The 26,231-nt window shown below is 43.1% G+C and overlaps 1 protein-coding gene across 1 annotated transcript in view; it reads right to left on the bottom strand.

Moving 5' to 3' along the window:
* Window positions 1–26,231, bottom strand: part of pkd1a (polycystic kidney disease 1a) — a 114,782-nt gene that overhangs the window by 35,296 nt on the left and 53,255 nt on the right. The window contains exons 32-52 of the mRNA XM_083766251.1: window positions 25,445–25,712; window positions 24,076–24,271; window positions 23,184–23,354; window positions 22,726–22,869; window positions 22,163–22,373; window positions 21,871–21,997; window positions 21,511–21,630; window positions 20,561–20,610; window positions 19,370–19,593; window positions 17,943–18,021; window positions 17,743–17,858; window positions 17,338–17,540; window positions 16,856–17,050; window positions 13,933–14,072; window positions 10,854–10,984; window positions 10,484–10,607; window positions 9,878–10,003; window positions 8,761–8,932; window positions 7,228–7,518; window positions 6,870–7,004; window positions 3,993–4,322 (exon numbers count right to left, since the gene is read on the bottom strand). Coding sequence (XP_083622377.1) covers window positions 3,993–4,322; window positions 6,870–7,004; window positions 7,228–7,518; window positions 8,761–8,932; window positions 9,878–10,003; window positions 10,484–10,607; window positions 10,854–10,984; window positions 13,933–14,072; window positions 16,856–17,050; window positions 17,338–17,540; window positions 17,743–17,858; window positions 17,943–18,021; window positions 19,370–19,593; window positions 20,561–20,610; window positions 21,511–21,630; window positions 21,871–21,997; window positions 22,163–22,373; window positions 22,726–22,869; window positions 23,184–23,354; window positions 24,076–24,271; window positions 25,445–25,712 — 3,553 coding nt within the window. The remainder of the gene's footprint in view (window positions 1–3,992; window positions 4,323–6,869; window positions 7,005–7,227; window positions 7,519–8,760; window positions 8,933–9,877; window positions 10,004–10,483; window positions 10,608–10,853; window positions 10,985–13,932; window positions 14,073–16,855; window positions 17,051–17,337; window positions 17,541–17,742; window positions 17,859–17,942; window positions 18,022–19,369; window positions 19,594–20,560; window positions 20,611–21,510; window positions 21,631–21,870; window positions 21,998–22,162; window positions 22,374–22,725; window positions 22,870–23,183; window positions 23,355–24,075; window positions 24,272–25,444; window positions 25,713–26,231) is intronic.

Raw genomic sequence — 26,231 nt, 5'->3', positions numbered from 1 at the left:
ATAATAAAAAGTGTGAATGGAGTTTCTAGGTGAAAGTGACTTTTGACGTGCCTATAGAGCTGCCATTGAGCCCCATGTTAAATGTCTGAAATTTGAAAGCACTATATTTCTAAAACTATGAAACATTTCAAAGATTCCTTTTCAGGCAAACATGTCCACCGTAAGCTGAACCTAAGTAGGCTAGAATGGGGTTGCTAGGTGTAAGTATGTAGGACTAGTAGCATGCCAAAGTTTGTGCTATTGCCATAGAGAATGCATTGGGCGTTTAAGTTAAATAACTCATAAACTACAAAACGTAAAAATTAAAAAAAGTTCCAGCATGTGTCTCCACAGTAAGCTGAATAATAAAAAGTGTGAATGGAGTTTCTAGGTGAAAGTGACTTTTGACGTGCCTATAGAGCTGCCATTGAGCCCCATGTTAAATGTCTCAAATTTGAAAGCACTATATTTCTAAAACTATGAAACATTTCAAAGATTCCTTTTCAGGCAAACATGTCCACCGTAAGATGAACCTAAGTAGGCTAGAATGGGGTTGCTAGGTGTAAGTATGTAGGACTAGCAGCATGCCAAAGTTTGTGCTATTGCCATAGAGAATGCATTGGGCGTTTAAGTTAAATAACTCATAAACTACAAAACATAAAAATAAAAAAAAGTTCCAGCATGTGTCTCCACAGTAAGCTGAATAATAAAAAGTGTGAATGGAGTTTCTAGGTGAAAGTGACTTTTGACGTGCCTATAGAGCTGCCATTGAGCCCCATGTTAAATGTCTGAAATTTGAAAGCACTATATTTCTAAAACTATGAAACATTTCAAAGATTCCTTTTCAGGCAAACATGTCCACCGTAAGATGAACCTAAGTAGGCTAGAATGGGGTTGCTAGGTGTAAGTATGTAGGACTAGTAGCATGCCAAATTTTGTGCTATTGCCATAGAGAATGCATTGGGCGTTTAAGTTAAACTAGAAAGCAGTTCCCTGCAGAAACTGCGTGGGCTCGCCAAAAGACGCAATGTATATAATGTACAGTAGAAAATGTATTAAAGCTGAAGGAAAAGTTTTAAAAAGAATGTATAAAAATTGGTAAAAAGAATAAGCATAAATAACTGCATAAAGCGGAATAAAGTATGTGGAAGTAGTACGATGCCCAAAAAGTGGCAGAATAAAGTAAGTAAAGTATTACTGTCTACTAATGATTTGTAATGTATGAATAATGCTTTACAATGTATTCTTGATGAATTAAGAAAAGGTAAAAAAGAAAATGAAAAAAAAGAGTCAATCCAATGGAGTATACATATAAAAGCATTCATGAGCTAAACAGAAATAGCATACTTTTACATGTAAAAAGAAGGTTCAAATAGCATATAGGCCTATCTTTAAAAGCATAAACACAATGATTATTGATAATGGTCTAAGATTTTTCTTTAAATGTAAAAAAATAATAATATTAAGTTCTTTATTAAAAGTTTTTTCTTTTTAAGTTTAAAAAAAAAGTTAAAGTTTTCAATTTTTTTTAATCTTTTTTTTAAAAAAATATATTTTTTAAATTTTTATGAAAGTATTTTTTTTATAAACGTGTGTGCGTGTGTGTGTGCGTGCGTGCGCTTGCGAGAGCTGTGTAAAGGCCAGCCAATAGGAAGACAGGGTGTGTGTGTGTGCGTGCGTGCGTGCATGCGTGCGTGCGTGCGTGCGTGCGTGCGTGCGCTTGCGAGAGCTGTGTAAAGGCCATCCAATTGCACAAATAGCAGACCTACAAGCCCACAAGGTATCGCAGAGCAACTCATTGAGATCTTGTAACTTTAATTTCAGCCCTGTAATTAAGCCCTTATATGTCTCAGCTGTGGAAGTGTAAAAGACTGCCAGCAGCCCAGCACTATGACTGGGAGTGGCGCGCTATGAACTTGAAGATCGGCTATTTTACAATGGTCCTGAATGGGGGGAAACTATGCCTGAACAAATTGCTCTATCGCAAAAAGTAAAAGTCGAATGCAAATATTTTCGCTGTGAGTGGCCTGAGATATTGAGGTACACCATGTGCGATTGTGGTGTTGGTACGATCGAAAATGTGGTTATAAGAGCGAGTTAAGAATTGTCATCGCGATAATTTCCTCGTAAGAATTTTACAATGGAGGTCAATGAGCAGCTTGACTGTATTTGTGTCACTTAAAAGGCCGTAGTTCACATTCTGTATGTCTCTGTGCTTTGGTGGTCACATTGTGTGAAAGAGGACATGTGTGGCTACAAAATGACCAAAGAACATGAGTGTAAAATGAATATTGTGGCCGGGACGACAATTTGTTTGGTAAATTTTCAAGGAAAGATTTTCTGTTCTCCGCACTCTAGTCTAAGAAGCCCCGCACTCTAAGTTGGCACTAATTAGGCGAAACGGCCTGCGATTGAACTGCGATTTCGGAAAAACCGTTTAACGTATTCGAATACGGTTTGAACCACGAAAAAGTCCAGAGTCGTGTGAGCTTTCTAAAGTTTAAATCACGTTTCTACGACAAAGTATGCCAGAGTAATGAGGCTGCAAAAGTGAGGTTGATTTAGAGATAAATCCCATACATTGTCGATGGGAGGAAAAAACTATAAATAAAGTTAAATATTTTAAAAAGTATAAACTTTTTCAAAACAACTTTTTCACCAATTAAAGTTCAAAGATAGATGAACATTATAAAGTTTGAATGAAGTTTCAAAGTGAAAGTATGACGGAGTAATAAGAGCTCAAAAAAGTTAACTGTGAAAAATGGGACCTTTCTTCCATCGACTCTCACTATAAAGAATGTAAAAAAAAGTTAAAAAGTTAAAAAGTATAAAAAGTATAAAACTTTGTAAAAATTAAAATGTTAGCATAAATAACTGCAAAGAGCTGAACAGTTTGAAGTTTGAACTAAATTTCTAGTATAAAGTATGCGGAAGTAGTTAGGTGCCAAAAAAACGGCGGAATAAAGAAGAAGAAGAAGCGGCGGAATAAATATAGACTGGCAATAACTATTGTGTGCTCGCTGTGGCGAGCCCACAAATAACGAATAAATATAGACTGGCAATAACTATTGTGTGCTCGCTGTGGCGAGCCCACAAATATAGGCTGGCAATAACTATTGTGTGCTCGCTGTGGCGAGCCCACAAATATAAACTGAGAGTAACTAATGTGTGCTCGCTGTGGCGAGCCCACAATAACTCAGAAACCACAAAACATTTCAAAGTAAAAAGTTCCAGCATGTGTCTCCACAGTAAGCTGAATAATAAAGTGTGAATGGAGTTTCTAGGTGAAAGTGATTTTTTGACGTGCCAAAATCTGCCATTGAGCCGCATGTTAAAAGTCTCATTTGAAAGCACTATATTTCTAAACCTATGACACCTTTCAAAGATTCCTTTTCAGGCAAACATGTCCATGGCCTTTACGTTTTCTGGGTCATTCCAAATCATTCTGTCCTCGCCTTTCATCACTTTCATCTCTTCAAGTTCCTTTAGATATGAGAGTGTAGAGAGAAACGAAACCAAGGGCAGAGAGAAAGGAGAAGCATGTAGTAGGGAAAAGTATCCGCACCCCGTATTCATAAACTCAGGCCCTCGCGGCTCACAAGGAGCACACCATATAGGCATCACCATACCTTTAATCAGTGTGGTCCAGCGACCCCAGGGGTCCTTGAGGGGGTTCCAGGGAGTGCAGTACTAAGTTCCGACCAGTCATTGGTCCGACAACGACAACCTATCTCAAACCCTAACCTAACCATAACCAACATGCACGGAGCAGCGCATGTTCACCAACCTTAATCTAGTCGCCAACCTCAACGCATTGTTCGCCAACCTTAATCCGGTCGTTTTCCGGATGTCGTGGAAAAGGCTGTCCTGTCCTGACCCCTTATCCATCATTTATACATTATGGATAATAATAATAATATATTATATTTATATATTATATTATATATAATATTTGACAAAAAAAAAGACTTGACATCCGTGAAATGTAAAAAGTGTGAGAAGCGCTGCTGTACCTCCTTGGCCCTGCTGAGGCCCATCCACATCTTCAGTCGTCGGAGGAACAGCTCCACCATCTCATAGTCCTGCAGGTCCAGCGCCGGGCGGTACAACTCGGCTCTCGCCCGCCGGTAGTTCCGCAGCAGCACCGAGGAGACCAGCCACAGCAACACCAGCCGGAGTGCGGCGAAGCTCACGTGGAAGGCCAACGAGCAGGCGGAGTTAGAGGAGGGACCCGTGGATGTCTGACCGGGCTGCCAAGACAGCAAACCGCGCCCACTGGCACCCAGCAGGACGAGACATGCGGAGCTTACACTGCTGTAGCCGTCAAGCAATGAGTGGAAGAGCTAGAGAGTGAGAAAGACGGGGCGGATAATCACATTAGTTATGTGCAGCGATCAAAAGTACATTTACTTCAAGTACCCGGGTACCATTTTTAGGTACATTTATTTTAATATTATTTCCATTTTTCAATAGTTTATTTCTACTCCACTACATTTCAATGGCAAACATTTTACATACATTTTACCCGATTATTTGACAGCTTTTGTAACTAGTTTACAGATTTAGATGATTAATAATTAAAACGATCTATAACCTCACACCGCAGTGTGAGGTTATAGATCAGCTATTTTCAAATAGTCAAAGTATATTTAATGATCTGTAATTATAGTCCAATAATGATTCTGAAATAAGTACATGTTGTAAATGCCACTGCATGTGCTATGCTATTTCCTGTGACATTTAGTTTGTTGTTTTTTTTTCTTCTTCTTACACTCTCTCCCCATTTCTTTAGTTTCTTGTAAACAACAAAATGATGGAGCACAAAAACCCATTTAATCTCAACTGGGTCAGAGGATCACAAGGATAAAGTGAAGGTAAATGGCTCTAAAAGGCAACAGCCCCCGTGATCTGTAAGCATGTGTGGCTGTCTGGCAGCACTCGCATAATACTTGTTATGTACTGTAGCAGATATACTAATGGAAAGCAGGGAGGGAGAGAGTTACTGAGGCAAGGAGCGATCAAAAGTACATTTACTTGTGACATTTAGTTTGTTGTTGTTTTTTCTTCTTCTTACACTCTCTCCCCATTTCTTTAGTTTCTTGTAAACAACAAAATGATGGAGCACAAAAACCCATTTAATCTCAACTGGGTCAGGGAGAAAGGTTGAAAGACAGATTCATTATCAATGTATTGGGGAAAGCAACAGAGTGCATAATAATGTATAGAAATTATGCTTTTCTCGAGAGCTTTTGGATAGATGCTAGATTTAATATTCATGAATGTACTGTTACAAGGATAAAGTGAAGGTAAATGGCTCTAAAAGTCACCGTGATCTGTAAGCATGTGTGGCTGTCTGGCAGCACTCGCATACTACTTGTTATGTACTGTAGCAGATATACTAATGGAAAGCAGGGAGGGAGAGAGTTACTGAGGCAAGGAGAAATGTGGGGTTTTTAAGGCCCACAGGATATTCTGAACACTGTTAAACATTAGCATAGTTTGTCAACATTCGATGTTTGTGTTTGTTGCAATGTTTGTTGGCGTAAAGACTATTTTGAGTTTGAATTAGTTTGGGTTCTACTAGCCAGGAGCTTCCCGCATTAGTTTTTTTTCCCTAAATTTAGCTGGTGCGGCTTATATTCAGGAGCGCTTTATAGTCCGGAAATTAGGGTACGTCTTCTACTACTACTCGGGGCTTGACATTAAGGCTAGTTGGAAGTGACTCTTGGTTTCGCTTTTTCTGTGACGCTCATACCAGCCAACAATATTGTCTGGCTTTCATAATCATCACCTTTCCAATATTGTTAATAGCCTTAGATTGTCTGTAATCTTACATACATTTCATGTATTCCAAATACCAAATACACAACCATACTGTATATCAGTTCTATCAGAGCAGTTAGCAGACTGACCACGTCAGCATGTAAACTTGTAGCACTGCGTGTATACTCACCCAGTAATTAATTCCCAAGACTTTGAGTCAGATATTTGTCCTCTAGTTTCATATCCATGTGAAACTTCTGGCAGAAAACATATGTTGTGTAAAATATCGCCACTTTTACATGAGGAAAAGCTAGACTGAAAATAAAAAATGTTTGGGAAGCACAAACATATGGCGCACACAATTGACAGGTATGTTGCGATTGGTGTTGGGTAATTGACCACACACACAACCTATTTTGTCCTACTTTATCCTAAAGTTTTGATATGTTCAGTCCTGCACTCATTCCAGACGCCGCGCCGGAGAGAATGTCGTGTGTCGTGTGCAGCTCGTGGAAAAGTGGAGATATTTAACTGAATACACATTTTCTGCCAGAACTTTCAAATGAATATGAAACTAGTCCCCAAAACGACAGTCCAAGTCTTAGGAATGAATTATTGGGTGGGTAGTGCTATAAGTTTAAATGCAGACGAGGTCAGTCTGGTAACTATTTGGAAATATATGTAAGATCATAGACATTTTACATATTTACACACCATAAAATGACATAAATGTAAGGTGCCGTTAAAGTAATAATGTACAGGTAATATATTAAGTTGTTTTTCATGTTTTTTGACGATAAAAAGAAATCATGAAAATCATGAAAAACGTCATAATATAGTATGTCTTATTTCATGGTTTTGGACGATAAAAAAAAGATAATTTGTTATTGTCGAAAACCATGAATAACGACATACTATGTATGTTGTTTTGCATGATTTTTATCATTTGCATGATTTTTATCATAACCATACATAAGTATGAGTTATGCCTGATTTATACTTGGTTATACCTGGTTGCGACACAGAAATAAATCCAGAGAGAGAGAGAGAGAGAGAGAGAGAGACAGTGACAGAGACAGAGACAGAGACAGAGACAGAGACAGAGACAGAGAATGAGAGAGACATACCAGGTGTCCTGTGTGTGAGTATGCCAGCAATAAAAGCAGTAATGCCAGAGCGATTCCCAGCAGCTCCCAAATGGATCGTCTCAAAGCTCTGCCAAACACGGCCCACTCTCGGAGAAAACGCAACTGGTGCGATGCCTGGAAGTTGACGAGAGGGATATAGATCATGGAGTGGGAGAGAGAACAGAAACAAAATAGCTGTGTTAACCACTTAAGCCCTGCATACATCATAATAACGCATACTAACATACATACATACAAACTATAAAAAAAGGGGGGGAAAGAAGAAGAAACTGAAAGCAGAGAGGTAGAGGATTTTTGTTTATTCAAAGACTTTTCAGTGAATTCTACAACAATTCACCTTGAGCACCAGGACGAAGAGCAGCAGGGCTGAGGCGACGGTGTAGGTCTCACTCTGCCTGGCCACGCTGTAGAAGTCTGTGAACGCACTCTGCGGGTGCTGCCGGTACAACGCCCACTGGCGCATGGCTCCAACACAGCGGCTCAGATGCAGGCCACACACTGAGGCAGCCAGAGCCAGGTTGCATACGCCAAGGAAGCGCCAGGCGGACAGCAGATACACATAGCCCTCCTTCGCCAGCCCCATCAGCCCTCGTACCACGAAATACATCACCAGGGCTAGGAGGACAATCTATCAGAGACAGAAGCTTGTTGTAATTCAGCATTTGGCAGCCCTCTGTTAGTAGCAAACTACAGCATGTGTTAAATTGTCCCCCATTCGCACGTCGGCAAAACCGTTCACACCTCGGTCGGAGATGCGCTGCCACCCCCCCCTCAATCATTTAATCCACGCTACGCGCCTGCCCCTTATTATATAGCGTGCGGCCCAAGACGTCAGCTGTTTCTGGCTCCATCCCTAGTCATCAAGTACTGTACTTAAAGGAGAATTCCATGCTAGAAGGCTTTCTTACCTTTCTTTGTAGTCGTTACGTCCCCACCAAAGAAGTCCAGGTGTTTTTTTGTGTAAAAACTCCTTATTGACTATTTCCCCTACCATAAGCCCTCAATGAATTGCATTGAATTGAATGGGAATTGAATGGGGCTATGGTATTATTTACATTATGAAGAGAGGATATATACAAAAATATATATATATATATATTATTATAATAACACCTGGACCTCTTTAGTTGTGACCTTTCTTTGTAACAACTACAAATAAAGGTAAGAAAGCCTTTTAGTATGGAATTCTCCTTTAAGTACGATTTTGAGGTATTTTTACTTGACTAGAGTATTTTCAATTTTCAACCATTTTACTTCTACTCCATTACTGTAAATCTGTTAGATTGAACTGAATATTGAACTTTTACTTCACTATACAAAACATACATTACCCACTAGGATACATCTTTGACGTGGATGTGTATGTTTGAACTGAAATGCAACTGACATCATAATGACATGATACGGATGTGATAATGACAGGATGAGAGAGAGAGAGAGAGATATATATACAGTATAGGGCTCCAATTTGGAGAAAGTAACACCCGTAAGCCGTGTCAAATTAGTTTGGTAGAGCGACTCAGGCTGCACGCCTGCATGGAGATGTCCTTGGAGTAAGGCATGCGTCATCTCTCCTTATTCTCTTTGTAATTTTCCTATAATCAGCAGAAGTGAGTGCCTTCCTTGTGTCCATTGTGTTTACTAGCCCTTACCCGTTGTGAGATATTTAAGGGATTTAGACAGGTAACCAAAATACCAACTTTAGTGGGGGAACACCCTTTCCCCACTCCTAAATCCCCAAATAGTGGCTTTAGAAAGATGAGACAAAAATGGAGCCCAGAGTGTGTGTGGGCCACACACACACACACACACACACACACACACACATATCCCGACCACCCCCGTTGAGAAACACTACTACAGGGGTTACCGTGAGCAGGAGCTGCAGGTCCAGGCCTGTGATTGGCCAAAGGTGGACGGCCAGGAGTTCAACACTGGACTGAGCGCGCTCAGAAACGGGGAACTCAAACAGGAAGGAAACGACAGCCAGCATGTCTGTGTTGATGTTGTAGAGAGAGAACTCCACAAACACAGCTTGCGTCCTACGCACGCACACATGCACACACACACACACACACACACACACACACACACACACACACACACACACACACACACACACACACACACACACACACACACACACACACACACACACACACACACACACACACACAATAGACTCTTATATTTTATAGTCACAGAAACAACAATGCACTTTAGTCCTCCTGGCGTTAGTTACTTGCTGTGCATAAGCAGCATAAGTTTGGGACTTTGATCAATATTTAAAGTTCTGCTTGCTTAGCATGGCCCATATCCCTGGTTCATCACATGCCTTGTGTTTAAAAGCTTGTTTTGCTGGGGAAGTTTTCAGAATAAAGGCGCTAGAGTGCAAATTGGCAGATGAGGCAGATTTTATTCTGAAAAGCCCCGCCTTCCATTTCCCCCCAAAACCGGAAGGATTTTTGGGGGTCTTCCATTACTACCTCGCGTTGTCAAGTCTCATCTCCCTATAGAAGCATTTATATTCAAAACGAGATGCTTGGATAAGTCAGAAATTAGGACAGAACATTTCTTTCTGATCAAAACCATGGACAGCGACGTAGATTCAGAGCAGATAATAGACAGCTTTGTCAGCCCGTAAACAAGTGAACGGCTGCACGCATGCGCGAAACATTGCGCATGCTGCACAAGGCTTTGCCTAGCAACTGCTCTGTCAAAAAATGGATTACAGCGATCCCGTTTTATATCATTAAAAAGGACCTAAAGATGTCTCCACACATCCTTAGCACTCGTTATTGAGAGGACGTGTGAAGACGTCTTTAGCACAAAAGCTGTTTTAAAAGCTTGTTTTGACCAACAACACAAGCTGTGAGCTTGTATATCTGCTATTGTGAATAGCCAACACAAAAATCTAAAATGATACAGATGCTTTTCCGGTTTTAATGGGTTCAAGTCCTGTTGTTTGCACTTTGTACTCTCCCTACCTGTGGTCTAGCCAGTGGAACTGCTGCATGTGTTGTATGGAGGCTGCCGCCTGCTCCAGACTCCTGTTCAGCTGCAGGACTTGGCCTCCACTCCCATACACCCTCGCCTGGCCCCAGCGCCATGCCCTGAGGAGGTAGAGAGACATGTAAATACGTAGAATAACATGAGTTGTTGTTGAATAGCACAGTGCTTCTCAAACTGTGAGACTGACAAATTAACCCATTCTGAACGGGCACCCATTTTGGTGTCAGCATCATGTTATGCTTTAGCTATTGAAAAATAGCAGATCTACAAGCTCATATCGCGCCACCGAGTGGCGCGATACGAGCTTGTAGGTCTGCTATTTTTTGAAAAATCGAAGAGCGACTGACATTTTTAGAATCTGATCTCAGGTCAGAATGGGTTGATCAGACCAGTGTGTGTCCAGCGGAAACCTCGTTATGAATCTGATCTCAGGTCAGAATGGGTTAATGACATGCCCACAATAAGGACGCCAGGTAGGAACAAGTTAATGACAGTGAATAACAGTTTTTAAATGAGACGATATGACTAAGAGAAGTTATTTAAAGAGTGCAGAGTTAAAAGCATTGTTTTGCTTTCCTTACCCATTATCGTCAGCTGCGCTGGACAGAATGGGATCTTGGGTGTTTTTAGTTTGAACCTCGGCCCAGCCCTTTCCCCAAGTACATTTTGCTGGATTGTCACAGAGCATGTCAACACCAACAGGGCCTGCAAAGAAATGGGATATTCAGTAGGATAAGACAAGGAAGCAAGGGCCATATGACATACAGTAATACTGTAGTGAGAAACTCTGAGCACTAACAGTTGTCACTTGTCAGTAATTGAGAGTTTTGGTAGTTTGTATGCCTCACAAAAGGAGGAAATTCAAAAGTGTAAACGTCTGAATTCAGAACATTCAGACTGAGAGCTATTCACAGCCAATGTGTATAAGATCTATTAATCAATCAATCTCACCATGTGTGCCTCTGACTTGTCGAAGTCTGAGTGTGCCCAGTAAAGTGCTTCCTGTCTCTTTCAAAAGGGCTGAGTCATTCATCAGGCGAGGCAACAAGGAGTTATTCAGCCATGATAGAACATCGTCTCGACTGTGGGAGAGAGGAGTGTGTTCATTGGTTATTATCCAAGGGTGTTGTTTGTGTCTGTGTAGGTTGAATGCACAATGCCTACATTGTACAGTAAGATATCGGACCATTCAATAATCATGCATCTTCATGGGAAAACTGACTAACACAGGCTATGACTAATGAGGATAGGTCTTTCACCTAAAGGAGATTTTTCTCTCCAAATGATTGGCTCAGGAATGGAGCTTCGGCACAAGGCACAGACTCCAGACTATGAAAAATATAATTATTTCTTGTGTCACCGTCTATCGGCATGGTAACCCATGCTTAGTGTCAATCTGACCATTTGCTGCTTGAACTATTTGCTGTCTGGGTCTATGCCTGCTGGCTGTCTGACTTCCCTGAAGGGTAAAGATTAATTAGAAACCTTTGCTGCTAGACTGCTAACAAAAACAAAATAGAGAGAACACATCACTTCAGTCTAAACTAGACTACACTGGCTCCTTGTGTCTTCCAGTGATTTTTGAGCGGTGCCTTCGCTCCATTACGGAGCTAGGTGTGTCCGTATGTGTGTCCCTGTGTCCTGGGGGTCTGGTTGTTCCAGGGACCCTGGAACAAGACTTTAAAAAAAGTACAGTACAGACTACAGAGCACAGTACACTACAATACAGTACAGAGCACAGTACAGTACAGTAACTAACAACTAGAAAAGTGTAGACCCTATGGGTTAGCGCCCCAGCCTGTGTCCTCCGTGAGGCCTCGGTGAGGCCTTTAGGAGGGCCACTCAAGTCGCAAGCGGAGCCTGCAGAACCACCTTGCTGCTCAGGCGGAACCATTGAGGCTTAGGAATCCACCACTCCTGAATGAAGTGTCTGGTGCTGGGACTCTGGTGTAACGCACAGGTCCTGGGCCTGGTGAGAGCAGGAGTGGACCTGGTGAGACGTAGGAGGGGCCCGGACAGGAGTCAACCCACAGAGCCTAGTCCTTCCATGCGCCAGAAGCGTACCTCCCCAGCCCTGGCAGAGTAGTTCTGGAGTAGTTCCAACAGATTGTGTGGCCTTGGTCTTTCCCAGGCCTACGTCCCAGGTGCATCCATGCAATGTTTTTGAGTGGTGCAACCACTCCAAGGAACAGCAATGTCCCTATGTCCCTATGTGACTATGTCCATTTAGAGTACCAGTAGGGGCAAAAGTGGCGCTGCTGTGCCAGAAACAGAGAGAGAGAGATAGTATTGCACTGTTGCCTGTTAATTACAGAGAGAGAGAGAGAGAGAGAGAGAGAGAGAGAGAGAGAGAGAGAGGGGTGCAGGGGGAGAGGGGAGAGAAGGGCATGCTAAAAAAAAACTGTAAGTATTCAAAAGAGTACTCAAGTAAATTCCAATTAAAAACAGGAAATTGGACAGGGTGACCTGCGTGATTGTATGGGGCCAGTTCGAGGGTACTATTTGTTCATTGGCAAAGAGACACTAATGACATATTCCCTTCCGTTTTTTAAATCAATCTGGTGTTACATAACCTCCACCTGAGCGACCATAGAACTGGAGTGACTAGATTGTTATAGAAGTGCATGCTCCAAAAAAACCCTGTAAGTATTCAAAAGAGTACTCAAGGAAATTGGACACGGTGACCGGCGTGATCGTACGGGGCCAGTTTGAGGGTACTAGTTGTATTTCGTTCATTGGCAAAGAGACACTAATGGCATAATCGCTTCCTTTATGCTTCTGAAACCAATTAGATTATCAAGATGAAGAATCTGTTTTTAAAAAGGAACAATCTGGTCACTGGTGTTCTCCATCAAGTTACATGACCTCCGCCTGAGCGACCATAGAACTGGAGTGACTAGATCGGACAGAGCGATGACAGAGTAGTTACTTTGTAGATTTTGATAATTACAAAACATACTAGAACATACTAGAAAAGTGTGGTTGCCCCAATCGCTTACATAGGTCCCTCCCACTAATTTTACTAGCCAATTACAATATCAAGTCACCCCTGTGATCATGTGTAAGTAATTCCGAGGGGATTTATCCCCCAAAAATCATGTTTTTGCAACAAATGGTTATATATATATATGCATTTGCGGCGCCCCCTATGGATGAAAATGGAATTACTTTTAGCTCTTGGTTGATTGAACCATCCGTGAAATCTGATTCAAATGTGGGGTAGATTGGACGTTTGGTTCATGATTTGTGGCATGTTTTGTAAAATAGGCCCCTCCCACTAACTTCGGAACGATACGCACTATCAAAATTCTGCCTGTGGTGTTTTAATCGGATAGGTCAAGGAATCCATGGAAAAAGAAGTGTGCGTCTTACCGCCCGGTACATTGTGTCAGAGCTCGAGGCTGACAACGCGTGTCTCATCTGGTCTTGTAGGCTACATCGCATAATGTTATCTGGCAATACCAGGCAAGTTATACATTTAAGGGGATAGATTCTCTAATCTAAACTTGGGGACATTATAGCGTATTCTTGGGGCTGTGCGTGTGTGTGTGTGTGTGTGTGTGTGTGTGTGTGTGTGGCCGCTGCACTGTTCCATAGTGTGTGTGTCATGTGCATATAAATCAAACATGTTTGAAAATGATGGGAGGGTTCAGATTGGATGTGTGAAAACTCCTTTAGTTTAATTTCTAACAAGAAAAAAAAACAATCTCCGGTCCCGAAGCCATTACCCGGGTGAGAAATTGCATGCAATTGTAGTTTTCAAGGTTTCCAGCACCACATGAAGATTCTATTATTAAGATTCTATTAGACACCCTTCCTCTTTGTCATAGTCCTGGACTACGCGTTAAGGAAGGCCATCAATGGATGAGAGCAGGATCTTGGCCTTACTATATTAGCTCTTACCAATTCATTGGATCTATTATTATTATTATTATTATTATTATTATTATTATTTGGATTGAAGGGGTTCTGTGTACATGTGTGTGTACTGTACAGTATGTGTTACAAAGGTATAAATTCAGTACAGTACCTGCTGATGCGGCTGTATTCAAGTGTGTGCAGACTGCGCTCCAGGTGTGTGCGCAGCCTCAGGCTGTGTGTGTCTTTGGCCGTGTCAGAGTAGTTGAGGAGCAGAACCACCAGCAGGAAGAACATATACATCAGGAAGTTCTGCAGATGAGAATCAAAGACAAACACGTGAAAACGCAACAAAAGAACAATCTCAGCTGATCAGCAAATTTCAGCACGGAACAAGTACGACGAAGAATAAATCAGGCATCACTGCGCTTCGAGGCACATTATGTTTAATCAAACAACAACAAGTTTCCTCAGTGTTTGGGTCGGGAGTCGGGATGTTTTGTGTCTGCTGTCTGCCTGCATGACTGGATCATCATGCAGTTGCGTGCTGTGCGTTCCAGTGAAATTGTACAGCTGAGAAAGATTTGTTAATTTGTGTCGGATAAGGAATTATTGGTGGGTTTTCCGCTAGATATTAAGGACTGTTTAGGGTGTGTTTTAGCACTGGGGATTTCGCCTGAAAGGCTCTATGGAAACACTCACTCTTGAACGAAGTTGACCGTGAGAAAGTGACGTTCACACATGCCAGAAATGAACGCGTTCACAATGACGTTCATCAAGCAGAAATACAGTACGTTCAGTTCACGTTCACCCAAAATATGAACGTGTTCGTGAACGTTTTTTGAACACGTTCAGGGATAACACTGCTGGTATGTATGCATACACACACATACGCATACTAGTGCTGGGATGGGTGTACTGCAGTGGTCCTTAACAGGCGGAAGGCCAAAAAAAAAAAAGAATAAAGAGAAGAATAAAAGTCACAGCGACTTTTTTGTCATTGTCCAGGACTATGACAAAGAGGAAGGGGGCTAGGGTGTCTAATAGAAGTTGAATTATCCATTGTATTCGCTCAATGCCGAGTAATGTCATGATGCCAATGTTGCGCTGACTGGCTCACTAGCAGTGACACATTCACACATTCAGTTGAATGAACAAAATTGGATTTTTTTTTGAATAATGAATATTTGTCAACTCTGCCACCCCAGTATTGGTTGGTTGGAATGGGACCCGGTTTGTATAAGCTTGGTTTGACTGTACTAAACAGGCATAGCTGTTTCTAGGGGTGGGGGGGCGAGGGGGGCAGCGCCACCCCGTGGGGCCCACGTGGCCCGCAATTGTATTTGCGTGTGCATGAGACTGGACCATGGTCTTATTCAAAAATTATTTGTGCACCTTCAGCATTTCTAGTTGAGGACCCCTGGTGTACTGTATATAGGCATTTAGGAATTATGAGAAGCATTATTATAGCGAGGCAAATACTGATATTTCTTGTGTTATCTAACATAATTTATGAGCAATCTTTCTTCACCTATTTCTTTCTCACTAAAATATGTCCATGTGGCACATGCAGCATAGTTTAGTAACACATACCATAATGCCTCTGTGGTTTCTGGGAATCCATAATTCTATGCAATATATCATGTTCTTGTACAAAATGTACTCAAACTGTTGTATTCAGTAGGAACTGGCTTAATTATCCAAGGCTGCTCCAAGGCAAGCCTTTGTTATTCAAAGTTAGGGTGTCGTTGGCCTGTTTATATGTTTGTGGCCTTTTGTCTGAGTTCAGATCCTGGGTCACACCCAAGGGGCCAGCTAGGCACTCCAATGTTGAAGCGCTGGGCCCTAGTGGTAAGCGGAAGGACTGCAGGCGGACCCGTGGATTCTTGACGAGGAAACCCCGTGCAACCGAGCGCTCAATGTTAAAGCCCAGCTGCACTTCCGCATTTGGGCACCAAAATTTGGTGCCCAAATGCTGAATCAGCGAAAAAATGCGGAAATAGACGGTACTTCCGGCAGCCTTCCGGGTGCTTCAAAACACCACTGAGCAACTTCCACTGACATGAATAGCGGAGGGGGCGGAGCTTCGCGCCAGTTTAGTCTCTATCCTTTTAATACTCTATGGTCACACCTAAGGATTTTACAAGCTAGAAGATAAACAGTGGATCAAAGGGCTAAAGTGATCCAAATGCTACCTTCCAGGGAGTGGCCACAAGGCCAATGCGTATTGTAACCCTTGATAACCAAGATGAATTTGAATGTAACTTGTTCACTCGGGGCTGGTCGTCACTATACCTGTGGCCAGCTCGCTCCTGTGTGAGCCTATGCTGTATGCTGTATGCTGCTGTGTACTCTGAAATAAATCATCAAGGAACATCATCTCGTCTGCTGTCCGCCGTCTCACATTTCCTCTCCTGTACGGTATAAAATCCACACCTCCTATGGCGCTTCCCTGTCATCTCTGGTGCCTTAATCCTGCGGTGGTTCCGTCTTATGTTGCTTTCTATGTTCTTCTCTGTCTTCTATGGTGCCTCCTATGTTTTTTCCCTGTCTCTAGATCTGCTATTTTATTTGAAAATGTTTTTTCTTCTTCTTCTTTTTCTTCTCTACAATGCACTACTATACATTACATCCATGCCAACTGTCTTATTTTCTGTACATGTCATACTTCTGTGAATTCATGAAATGTATGAATACATTCTTGCACAATCCCTACTGCCCTGCTTGCTGTGATGTCAAATGCATCATCACTAGAGGCGCCCCCCTTTAATTTTTTAACCCATTCTGACCGGGCACCCATTTTGGTGTCAGCATCATGTTATGCTTTAGCTATTTAAAAATAGCAGATCTACAAGCTCATATCGCGCCACCGAGTGGCGCGATACGAGCTTGTAGGTCTGCTATTTTTGAAAAATCGAAGAGCGACTGACATTTCTCAGGTCAGAATGGGTTCATCAGACCAGTGTGTGTCCGGCGGAAACCTCGTATGAATCTGATCTCAGGTCAGAATGGGTTAATCTCATGTATATATATATATTGGATGTTTATACAGCATTATACGATGCTTCATGGCACATGCTGTCTCATTCACTCACCTTGAGCATGGTATGCAGCATGTGGACCTTCCGGGCCTGTTGCCGGGCCTGGGACAGAGCGAAGCCTTGGGGCGGCCGGACCCTGGTGACCCGCTGCACCACCCTCTCCACCCGGGGAAACTCCACCAGCACGTCCTGGTCCTCTGGTCGCAGCCGGCGCACCCACACCGCATAGTACACTGCCTCACACAGCACCTGTTAGGGAGACAGCAGTCAGTTCCCAATCCATCAAATTAATATATGTGTATTTGGCCACGGACCCCCCCCATCTGAAAAATAAAAACAATTAAAATGTAAAAAAAAAAAAAAAAATACAAATTAATTCATATGCTGTCCCGGTTTTAATGCATCAAAGCAGTAAGCACACTGCACTTACTTCAATTTACTGTACTTTACTGTTTGTCTTGGGTGCGTTTCTGTCTGCTTACTTGTTTGTGGGAACTGTTTGTGCAATAAATAAAATGGGGAGAGGAGCGGGGTACCTTGATAGGTTCCAGAAGCAAGCAGGAGCACAGGAAGCTGGCGAAACAGGAAATGAGCCACATCATGGCCACGCCCTGACTGAACCCACGGCCCGCCCACACCGATATGCCATTGGCCAGAACAATCGCTGTCCAGCTTCCCCATAGGGCGGCGGTTTCACACCAGGGAGGGAACCGCCTTGGACGACAGATGTCCGTCACAACTGAAGGAAAGAACAAGGCAACGCGGTAAGGTAAGGACATGAGTATGAAATGAAAGAAGATTTATATTTTATTTCAAACATATATATAATATACGATGTAAAAAATTGGTAGAAACTTTCAAAATTAGTGCTGTAGTCATGCTAATCACACATGTAATACTCTTTCCTAACCTTATTGCTGACACACATACAGTATACACACCTGTGTTGGATGTAAAAGCAGTTTTTGGTGGGTCTCTTCTCACACATCCTGGAGGTAGAGGCTCGTTTAGCTTCTGAAGGAGAATGACTTCGGTTTTATCTCCAAAGATGCTGGATCTGAGAGAACAGGAAAAAAAAGCTTTGTCTCACACAGTACCAGAGTTTCAGGGGAGGAATTGTATTTAGAAGATCAAAACTTACAGGTCGGCCATCTCACTCTCATCTGGCTGTGGGAAGAAGTTCTGCCCGTCGGCCAGGATATGCTTGATCAGGTCCTCATCTGTGTGTGCACGTGGGAGTACAAGTAATGAGTAACTGAGCACAGGCATGGACACTGGACAGTGGCTCCTCAACCTCAGATCATGTTTACTTTACTGATCAATCAATCCATTGTGTTCTGGCTTGGATTAATGGAGCGGATTCATGGAACGTAGTGGACTTTAACCCATTCTGACCTGAGATCAGATTCATACGAGGTTTTCCACTGGACACAAGCTGGTCTGATTAACCCATTCTGACCTGAGATCAGATTAAAAAAATGTCAGTCGTTCTTCGATTTAAAAAAAAATAGCAGACCTACAAGCTCGTATCGCGCCACTCGGTGGCGCGATATGAGCTTGTAGATCTGCTATTTTTCAATAGTTAAAGCATAACATGATGCTAACACCAAAATGGGTTCCCGTTCAGAATGGGTTAAGTTCCTCTTTATAGGTATTACAATGAAAACTAATTTCTCAAGGTTTTAAAGAAACAATTATCAATAAAATCTTAGTGTTTGCCAATTACTTGGCGGTCCAGTTGCAATATCCTCACAGCCCACAGCAATATTACACGGGATGGTGTGCTTTACCGTCATTAATGGATGCCTGCGTTGCTGCAGGAACGAGCAGACTGCTATAGCCACCATCCGGCTCTGATCTGCGAGAGCAGCGAGACTCTGCACAGCTGATTTTAATGTTTTGATTAAGGTTTCCATCATTCTCGTTTAAGCACGGCTAGATGGGAATTTCAACCAATCCAATTGCTTCCTCGAAGCGACCTGTTGTATAATTAGGAATGAACCATCACTAATTGGTCTTACTATTATCCTAAACTGTGCGGTACCTGTTGTCGTGGACACTGTATGCAGTTCTGTTAATCACTGCAAAGATAATTTGTATGTGCTATTCTGCACAGCGACCACTAAGATTTAAGAGCATAGTCTTGGTAAATAGTAGGGGTGTAACGATACATTTTAACAGCGATATGATATAAATGAGTAAACACAGTGATTCTCTGGCAAATATCTGGACATTGTATTCGAACACATACATATGGACAAACCCACGCCTTGACATGAACACAGAGAATACACACATTTATCAATAGACCAATTGTAGCTATATGGAATGGAAAAGCAATTAAACCCATCTTTTTCTTTTTTCTTCTATTCTTAAAATGGCTAAATACAATGCACACACACTTAGCATTGATCAAATTGATTATTCACATTGCAAAACGATTCGATACCGATTATCTCCATTTCAAAGCGATCCGATACAAAGTCAAACGATACGATATTTGCCATTTTGCATTTCGATATACTTTAAAATTAAAATCTATATTTCGACGCAGTCACTATATTTCACCTGAAGAGGTGAAATATTTCTTGCGCTGACCGGTGCCGTCCTCGTCGTCGGGGTTAAGGGTCATGTCGACGCCGAGGTGCCTGCTCCCCTGACCTCTCTTCAGCCTGGGCAGACCGGCGGCGCCCAGCTCCGTGCCTCCCACCATGCCAGACATGTCACTCAGCAGCTCCGGCCAATCCCTATCCTCGCTGTCCTCCGGCTCGGCCGTGTCCCAACTCTCAACGCTGCAAAGGGAGACATCGAAGAGGAAAGGACGGGTGGTGGAGGGATCACAGAACAGGTCAGCTCCATATATGGAAATGGAGGCGTAATGTCACGAGGCGCTACTGTATATGGACTCGCCACAAATGGGACTCTAGACTCGACTCGGACTCGACCTCCAAAGACTCCAGACTCGACTCGGACTTGAGCTCAATGACCCAACGAGTATCGACGAGTCATTACCGTATTTTTGGACCCACATTAATGAGTGAAATGCCCGAAGAAATGATCCAATCCCATCCCTTTTCTTTACCCCTCCCGCAGTGCAATTGCGCAAATGGACCTCAGCTGAGCGGAGCTCAGTTGATTTCATTCCACAGTGGCGATGCGCACAAACTGATACACGATGGAACCTTTCATCATAACATTTAATTATGAAAACGGCAAAACTAAACACATATGTTTGGGTCCGCATCAGCTATCCAACTTTGTTTAACTTTGCTATGTTTAATATGTTGATACGAGGATGGGATAGACTGTGAGGGAACATTTTTTAAACATCGGGTTTCATGGATCATGTGCGCTGCAGCTGCTGACTGCTGACCTCGTTATTAAACACTACGTAATTAATGTTCACTGAATTAACATCGAGTTCCATATATGTTGCCCACCATGCCCACGTAATGTTACAGTACCTACAGGTACTGTAACATTACAAAGTCAGACTGTTGGCACCAAATGCACACAAAGCAAATTCTGACATTGTATAAAGTCAATTATCACCATGTTTGTTATTGTGTTCAGGTGAAATGTTATACACTGGCAGACTCTGCTTTGTTTCTATTCGTTTGTGTGCTAAAAGAATGACTTCAATACCTGTATTAAAATGCAATGTAAATCAGTGGGGAGACTATTTTGGATGATCAAAGAAGTAACTATAGAAGCTGTGTCCACCAAAGAGTAATTTTCCTTTACCCGCCTTAGGCTCACCTTTTGGTGGATGGAGTTGACATATCCACGTTGGTCTCCTCTGAGTTGGTCTGATGAAAGCAGTAGGGAGAGAGATATAGGAAGAGAACAATGGAAAGAAAGGAGAGAAAAGTTATAATGAGTTCATAAGGGACTGAAACTTTGAAATTATTACCTTGCCTGTTCAAACTGCTCAATGCTGTTGTTAAACAGACCAGACAGCCCAACCCAATCACGGTAGAAGACATCACAAATTAATCCCTTTTTTGTGTTGTCAATCTGACAGTGAGGCATTTTGGGAGAACGTAATGTATGCAGAGGAATGTTCTCACTTCTGCCCTGTGTTCAACTTCGCTGAGTACTAAGAACCAGGTTTTTGTTGTAAAACTCAAACGCTTTGGAGATATGTGTTCTACATATTTAAGCAAAAAGGTTAAAGGAGAACTTTTTTTTAATCAATATCTAACTATAAATGCGCCACGTCTGTGTCTGCGTGTGTGTGTACGGTTGTAATGCTCGTAACTCAAGAACCGTTTGCCCCAACGACACACGCGTCCCACACCCCCACAGGGAGTGCAGTGCCCGGCCTCGAGTCGGTCGGACCCACGGTTCTCCAGAACCACCACAAAAGACTCTGGTCAGGCTCTGCCAGTGGGCCTAATCCCCTCACCTGTGCAATTTCCAGCCTCTGCCTCAGCCAATTGATTGCCATGGCAACCCCACACCTGACAATTTATTAGCCTACTTAACCAGACCACTTTTCACAGTTTCATTTTGCCCTCTTCAGATACAGGCAGATACAAAGATCTCCAAGTGGGACACTGGAGCTATAACAAGTTGACAACGGGTATTATTAGGTTCCCAAGTTGCATCGTCCTCAAGTAGGCCGGTAGCCGACGGGCACTTACAGGTCTAGTAACATTAATTAAAGCAATAACATATGCACATGTCTATAGTGCACTACACTGTACCTCGCCTGGGATTCCATTGAAGAAGAGGAAGGAACTTCCTGCCATGGAGTTGTCCAAAAAGTCATCGATTTCCACAGACTCTTGATCCACCTCTGTAGTGACCTGCTCCACAGACACACACTGACACACAGACACAGACACGCACACGCACACGCACACGCACGCACACACACACACACACACACACACACACACACACACACACACACACACACACACACACACGTAGCCAAACAGAAGCATACAGAGTCAGCTTATGTGCGTATAGGTATAGGTTGTGACAATGTACTTTATGTATGCCACACAACAAAACAAATGTTGGTACATTTGTAATGTATGGTGTATTTCCTTTGGCGTTACCTTGCTGCGGCTCATCCTGAACAGTGTGAAGACGAGCAGGTACAGAGGATAGACTATCAAACAGCTTACTAGACCGGCTGCTACAGTCTCTCCGTTTAATGATACCAGCTCAGACACTGCCCTGGGGCTGCCACACAGGAGAATAAGTCGATCAGAATACAATATGTCACATTGTCAAGTCACTTTGGCATAAATTACAATACTGATTATAGTCTGGGTCTTGGGATCAACGGTACTCAGTGGTGTTCTCGCACGCACAAGCACACACGCACGCACAAGCACACTTTGGTACCTAAATCTCCTGTCTGCCACTGTGCTGTACCACAGTGTGTTAGCCAACAGACAGAGCTGCAGTAACACAGCACAGCATGTCGCCCTCTGTAGCCGGGTGAAGGGACTGCGGGTGGGACGTTCCCATAGTGACAGCCACAGGTGGCTCTCGCAAACCGCCCTCTGCAGCTCACAAACCAGGAGGTGGGGCAACCGAACAAGCTCCGCCTCTTCTGCAGGTGACAGGAAACAAGGGGTTAGGGGCTGGACCATTATTTATATGCATATTTGATACTAGCGTCCATATTGTGATCAGAGCCAGAGTCAGTCAGGCTCTCCGCTACAGAAATAAGTCTGCTTCTCTGAAGAATTCCACTGTTTTATTGAAAAAAAAACGAATAAGAGTGAGCTCTCCCCTGTATCCTGCTCACATTGACGCTGGTCACTGTGAGCAGGATACATCCCAATGCTACCATCCCAATTTTATGATTAATGAGTCGTGTGCCCACCATGTCAAATATCTTGCACAAGACAATGTATTTGTCCAATGAACGGCAATTCTGAGAAGACAATGATGTTTCCCACCTGAGGCTTCCACCTCGATGTCCACCCGTCCGTCTGTCCTCTCATTGTCCACTGACAGCCATTCCTTGACCAGGAAGTAGTAGCTGTTTCCTGTCTGCAGATCCTTTACCAGCACATACTGCAACAGCCATGCTGGGGACAGACCTGAAGGTGGACGTTAATTAGGTTGTATCCATAGTTGTAGTTGACACATATTAGCGCCATGTCCATTACATTACATTAGGTGTATTTCACGTCACCTAATGCTACAGAAACACAAGCTATGTTCCTGACCTATGGGCTGTGTGTGTGTGTGTGTGTGTGTGTGTGTGTGTGTGTGTGTGTGTGTGTGTGTGTGTGTGTGTGTGTGTGTGTGTGTGTGTGTGTGTGTGTGTGTGTGTGTGTGTGTGTGTGTGTGTGTGCGTGTGTGCGTACGTGCGTGCGTGCGTGCGTGCGTGCGTGCGTGCGTGCGTGCATACCTTTATTGTCATGCCAAACTCTGATTTTCCAGATGTTGCCCAGGCTGGAATCTGTGGCAATGTGGAAAATGTCCAGCGCATTGCGCGTGAAGGCTCCTCTGCTGTCTAGATGGCGATGTCCAGTACGGCTCTCCCGCCCATGCAAACTGATCCCCACATGGGCTGTGGTACCTGGGGAGGACAGGGAGACGGATGAGAAACAGTCATACTATAACATTCATACTCTGGGGGTGAACATTCGTCAAAAATAGACAGACAGACAGACAGACAGACAGACAGACAGACAGACAGACAGACAGACAGACAGACAGACAGACAGACAGACAGACAGACAGACAGACAGACAGACAGACAGACAGACAGACAGACAGACAGACAGACAGACAGACAGATACTAAAATATCTAAAAACACATATTACCCACATAAAAACCGCAGGAAAGTGTTTCTTGTCTCCCAAACATCATTAAAATAAGATCTGGTTGCAAAAGGGGTGAAGTGGCTATAGGTCTTTCTTAAATCTTGCAAAATAATCTTAGGGATTTCAGGGCTGGGATTTTAGGGATTTTCAGGGCATTCCACAGAGTGATGGCTGAGTAATGAAACACATTTTTACCTTTGAGCGTCCTCAATAAGGTATAATAGGATTTAAGTGGTTGAAACCAATTATTATGAGGATAAAATAACCTTATTTTGTCCTCTCACACAGCAATACCTCGCCAAGAATTCAACAAGGGGGCCAAATGTTGCGGTGACACGAGGCAGATGCAAAGATGCAACGATCACAGAATAATTGTCGCTTTGTACAGTATATCTGTTGCTCACACGGTCGTTCAATTTGTAGCTTTAGCCTTTTGTAGCTTTTGCAGCAGCTACGACGTAGCCAGACTCACCTGCCGCTCTGCCCCAGCCAGTCTTCACCTGGATCTCATACTTAAAGAGTCCATCTCGTCCACAAAGTGGAACCACGCCGGCCCGACGCAACTCCATCTGGTCCACCTTGTGAAGGATGGCCGCCGCCACAAGGTAGCAGAGCACACCCAACACACACACCAACGTCACCACCAGACTCGGGGCACCAGAGCGCTCCTAAGGAGACAGGTAAATACAGTCAATCATTCAGTCAGGAAGAAACCCTGTACAGTAGCTCCATAATGTCCACCTTGAATGTATTTCCTTTTCATCCATTAATGCCCTACTTCGTGGTGCAACAGCAAGGCACAGAAGTAGAAGAAACAGACCAAATCTACAAGCTCACAATGTGCCACGATGTGATGCTGACACGTTAGGCTACTGTGAGCTTATACATCTTACACAAAAGATTAAGTGATTCATTCTGTCTATGGGTTTTAGAAATATTACAAAAAGTATAAACAAGAGCTTCTGACAAAATGTAATAAGTAAAGTAGTAGTTTGGGACATACAAGGTTTCCAGATTATGTACAACACTTGCAGATAGTATGGCTCACAGGGCAGCACAAAATGATGGATTACTGTCATTTCCAGCAGAATACAGATGTAAAACTCCAATTAAAAGAGGATTTTGGTGGTGCGTATCGTTCGGCCGTAATCGTCGTCCGAAGTTAGTAGGAGGTATAAATCTCCTCCGAATTACTTACGCATGATCGCAGGGGTGATTGGTGACGTTGTAATTGGCTAGCAAAATCTGTGGGAGGGGCCTATATAAGCGACTGCGGCAACCACAATATTTCAAAATGGCGACTTTTCTAGTTACATCATGGCAGTCTGTTTGCACGAATATTACTATTACTGTAAATCAAAAGGATGTATGTTTATCATACCTTTTAATTTTGGACTAAAAACATGCTCGACAGGAACTGTAACCAAATAATGGGCCACCTGGCCTGAGAAACCCGTTCTCAAGGACTTTATTTAGGTAGCGCACATATATTTTGAATGCCTTCGGCAGAGTTCAAATAAACCATTTTTATCTAGGTTAATCTAGATTAACTCCAGGATTGCAGTGAGATTAATCTAGATTAAAAAAGGAAACCGTCGCCGCCGTTACCCGCGATGCGGCCCGCAAGTCAGCCACTGCCCGAAAATTACGAGTATAGTATCCCTTAATGGTATTTTGGTCCAGCATCACCCGCTATCTATTTTGAGCTTGTAGATCTGCTACTTTTGCTGTTTTTGAATTGAATCCTGAAAAGTAACAGTTTTGGACATAATGAGGTTTCCAACCGATGATGATATGTGAAATCTATCAACAGTTTATGTCTATTAGTGTGACATACTGACCGGCACAATGAAGCTGACAGCGTTGGATGGTACAAACAGTCCTGCCGCGAACACTGTGAGGTGCCTGGTCCGGCACACAGCCCTGCTGGCGTTGGTCTCGGCCAGGGGGACCATGCCGTCTGTCCTCCACTGCTTCTCAGCTTCACTGAAATACTGGCACAAAGAAGCAAACACGCCTACTTCCAAACGAACACCCGAGGTCACAGAGCCAGTAGGGCTGCAGGCAGCGGTCACGTTGACAAAGTAATCCAGCGTGGTGTCATAGGACCTGAGTATGAACAAAAACAAGAGGATTTGTTCTTATTGGTGTGACAATATGAGGAGAGTTAGCTGAACAAGTCAAGGACACCCACTGAAAAACATTGAGCAATAGCATGTAAACAAACTAAGCATAATTTTCCCCTCCTGAGTTCTTGTTATTGCTTATGATCCCCTTTGTTGAAGTGTCAGGAATTCATTGTGTTTAATAAGCTCACAGTTCATATACCGTAGGAGCTTTCAAGTGGTAATGGCAATCAATGGTTCCTGATCTGATCACGTGATCGGAAATTGGGGCCGATCACGTCATTTTCAAATGATTGGTATCGGTATCGGGAGCAAGTAAACGTGATCGGGAGTTCGGGACATCCCTAGTTCCTGAGCCATGGGCCTATTTCCCGTTTCTGTAGCGTGAGTATGGTATTGGTACATGCCCCAGCCATTATGAACAAGTACATCCTCTGGACATGATGCTAGTATGTTACAGGGACTTAACCCCAATACAACCCTTGGTGCTGAGTGCCAAGCA

This window comes from Protomyctophum parallelum (genome assembly GCF_964188405.1).
Source record: "Protomyctophum parallelum genome assembly, chromosome: 5".
NCBI classification, from domain to species: domain Eukaryota; kingdom Metazoa; phylum Chordata; class Actinopteri; order Myctophiformes; family Myctophidae; genus Protomyctophum; species Protomyctophum parallelum.
Note: the sequence above shows the minus strand (reverse complement) of the source record. Positions and strands in the feature narration are given on the sequence as shown.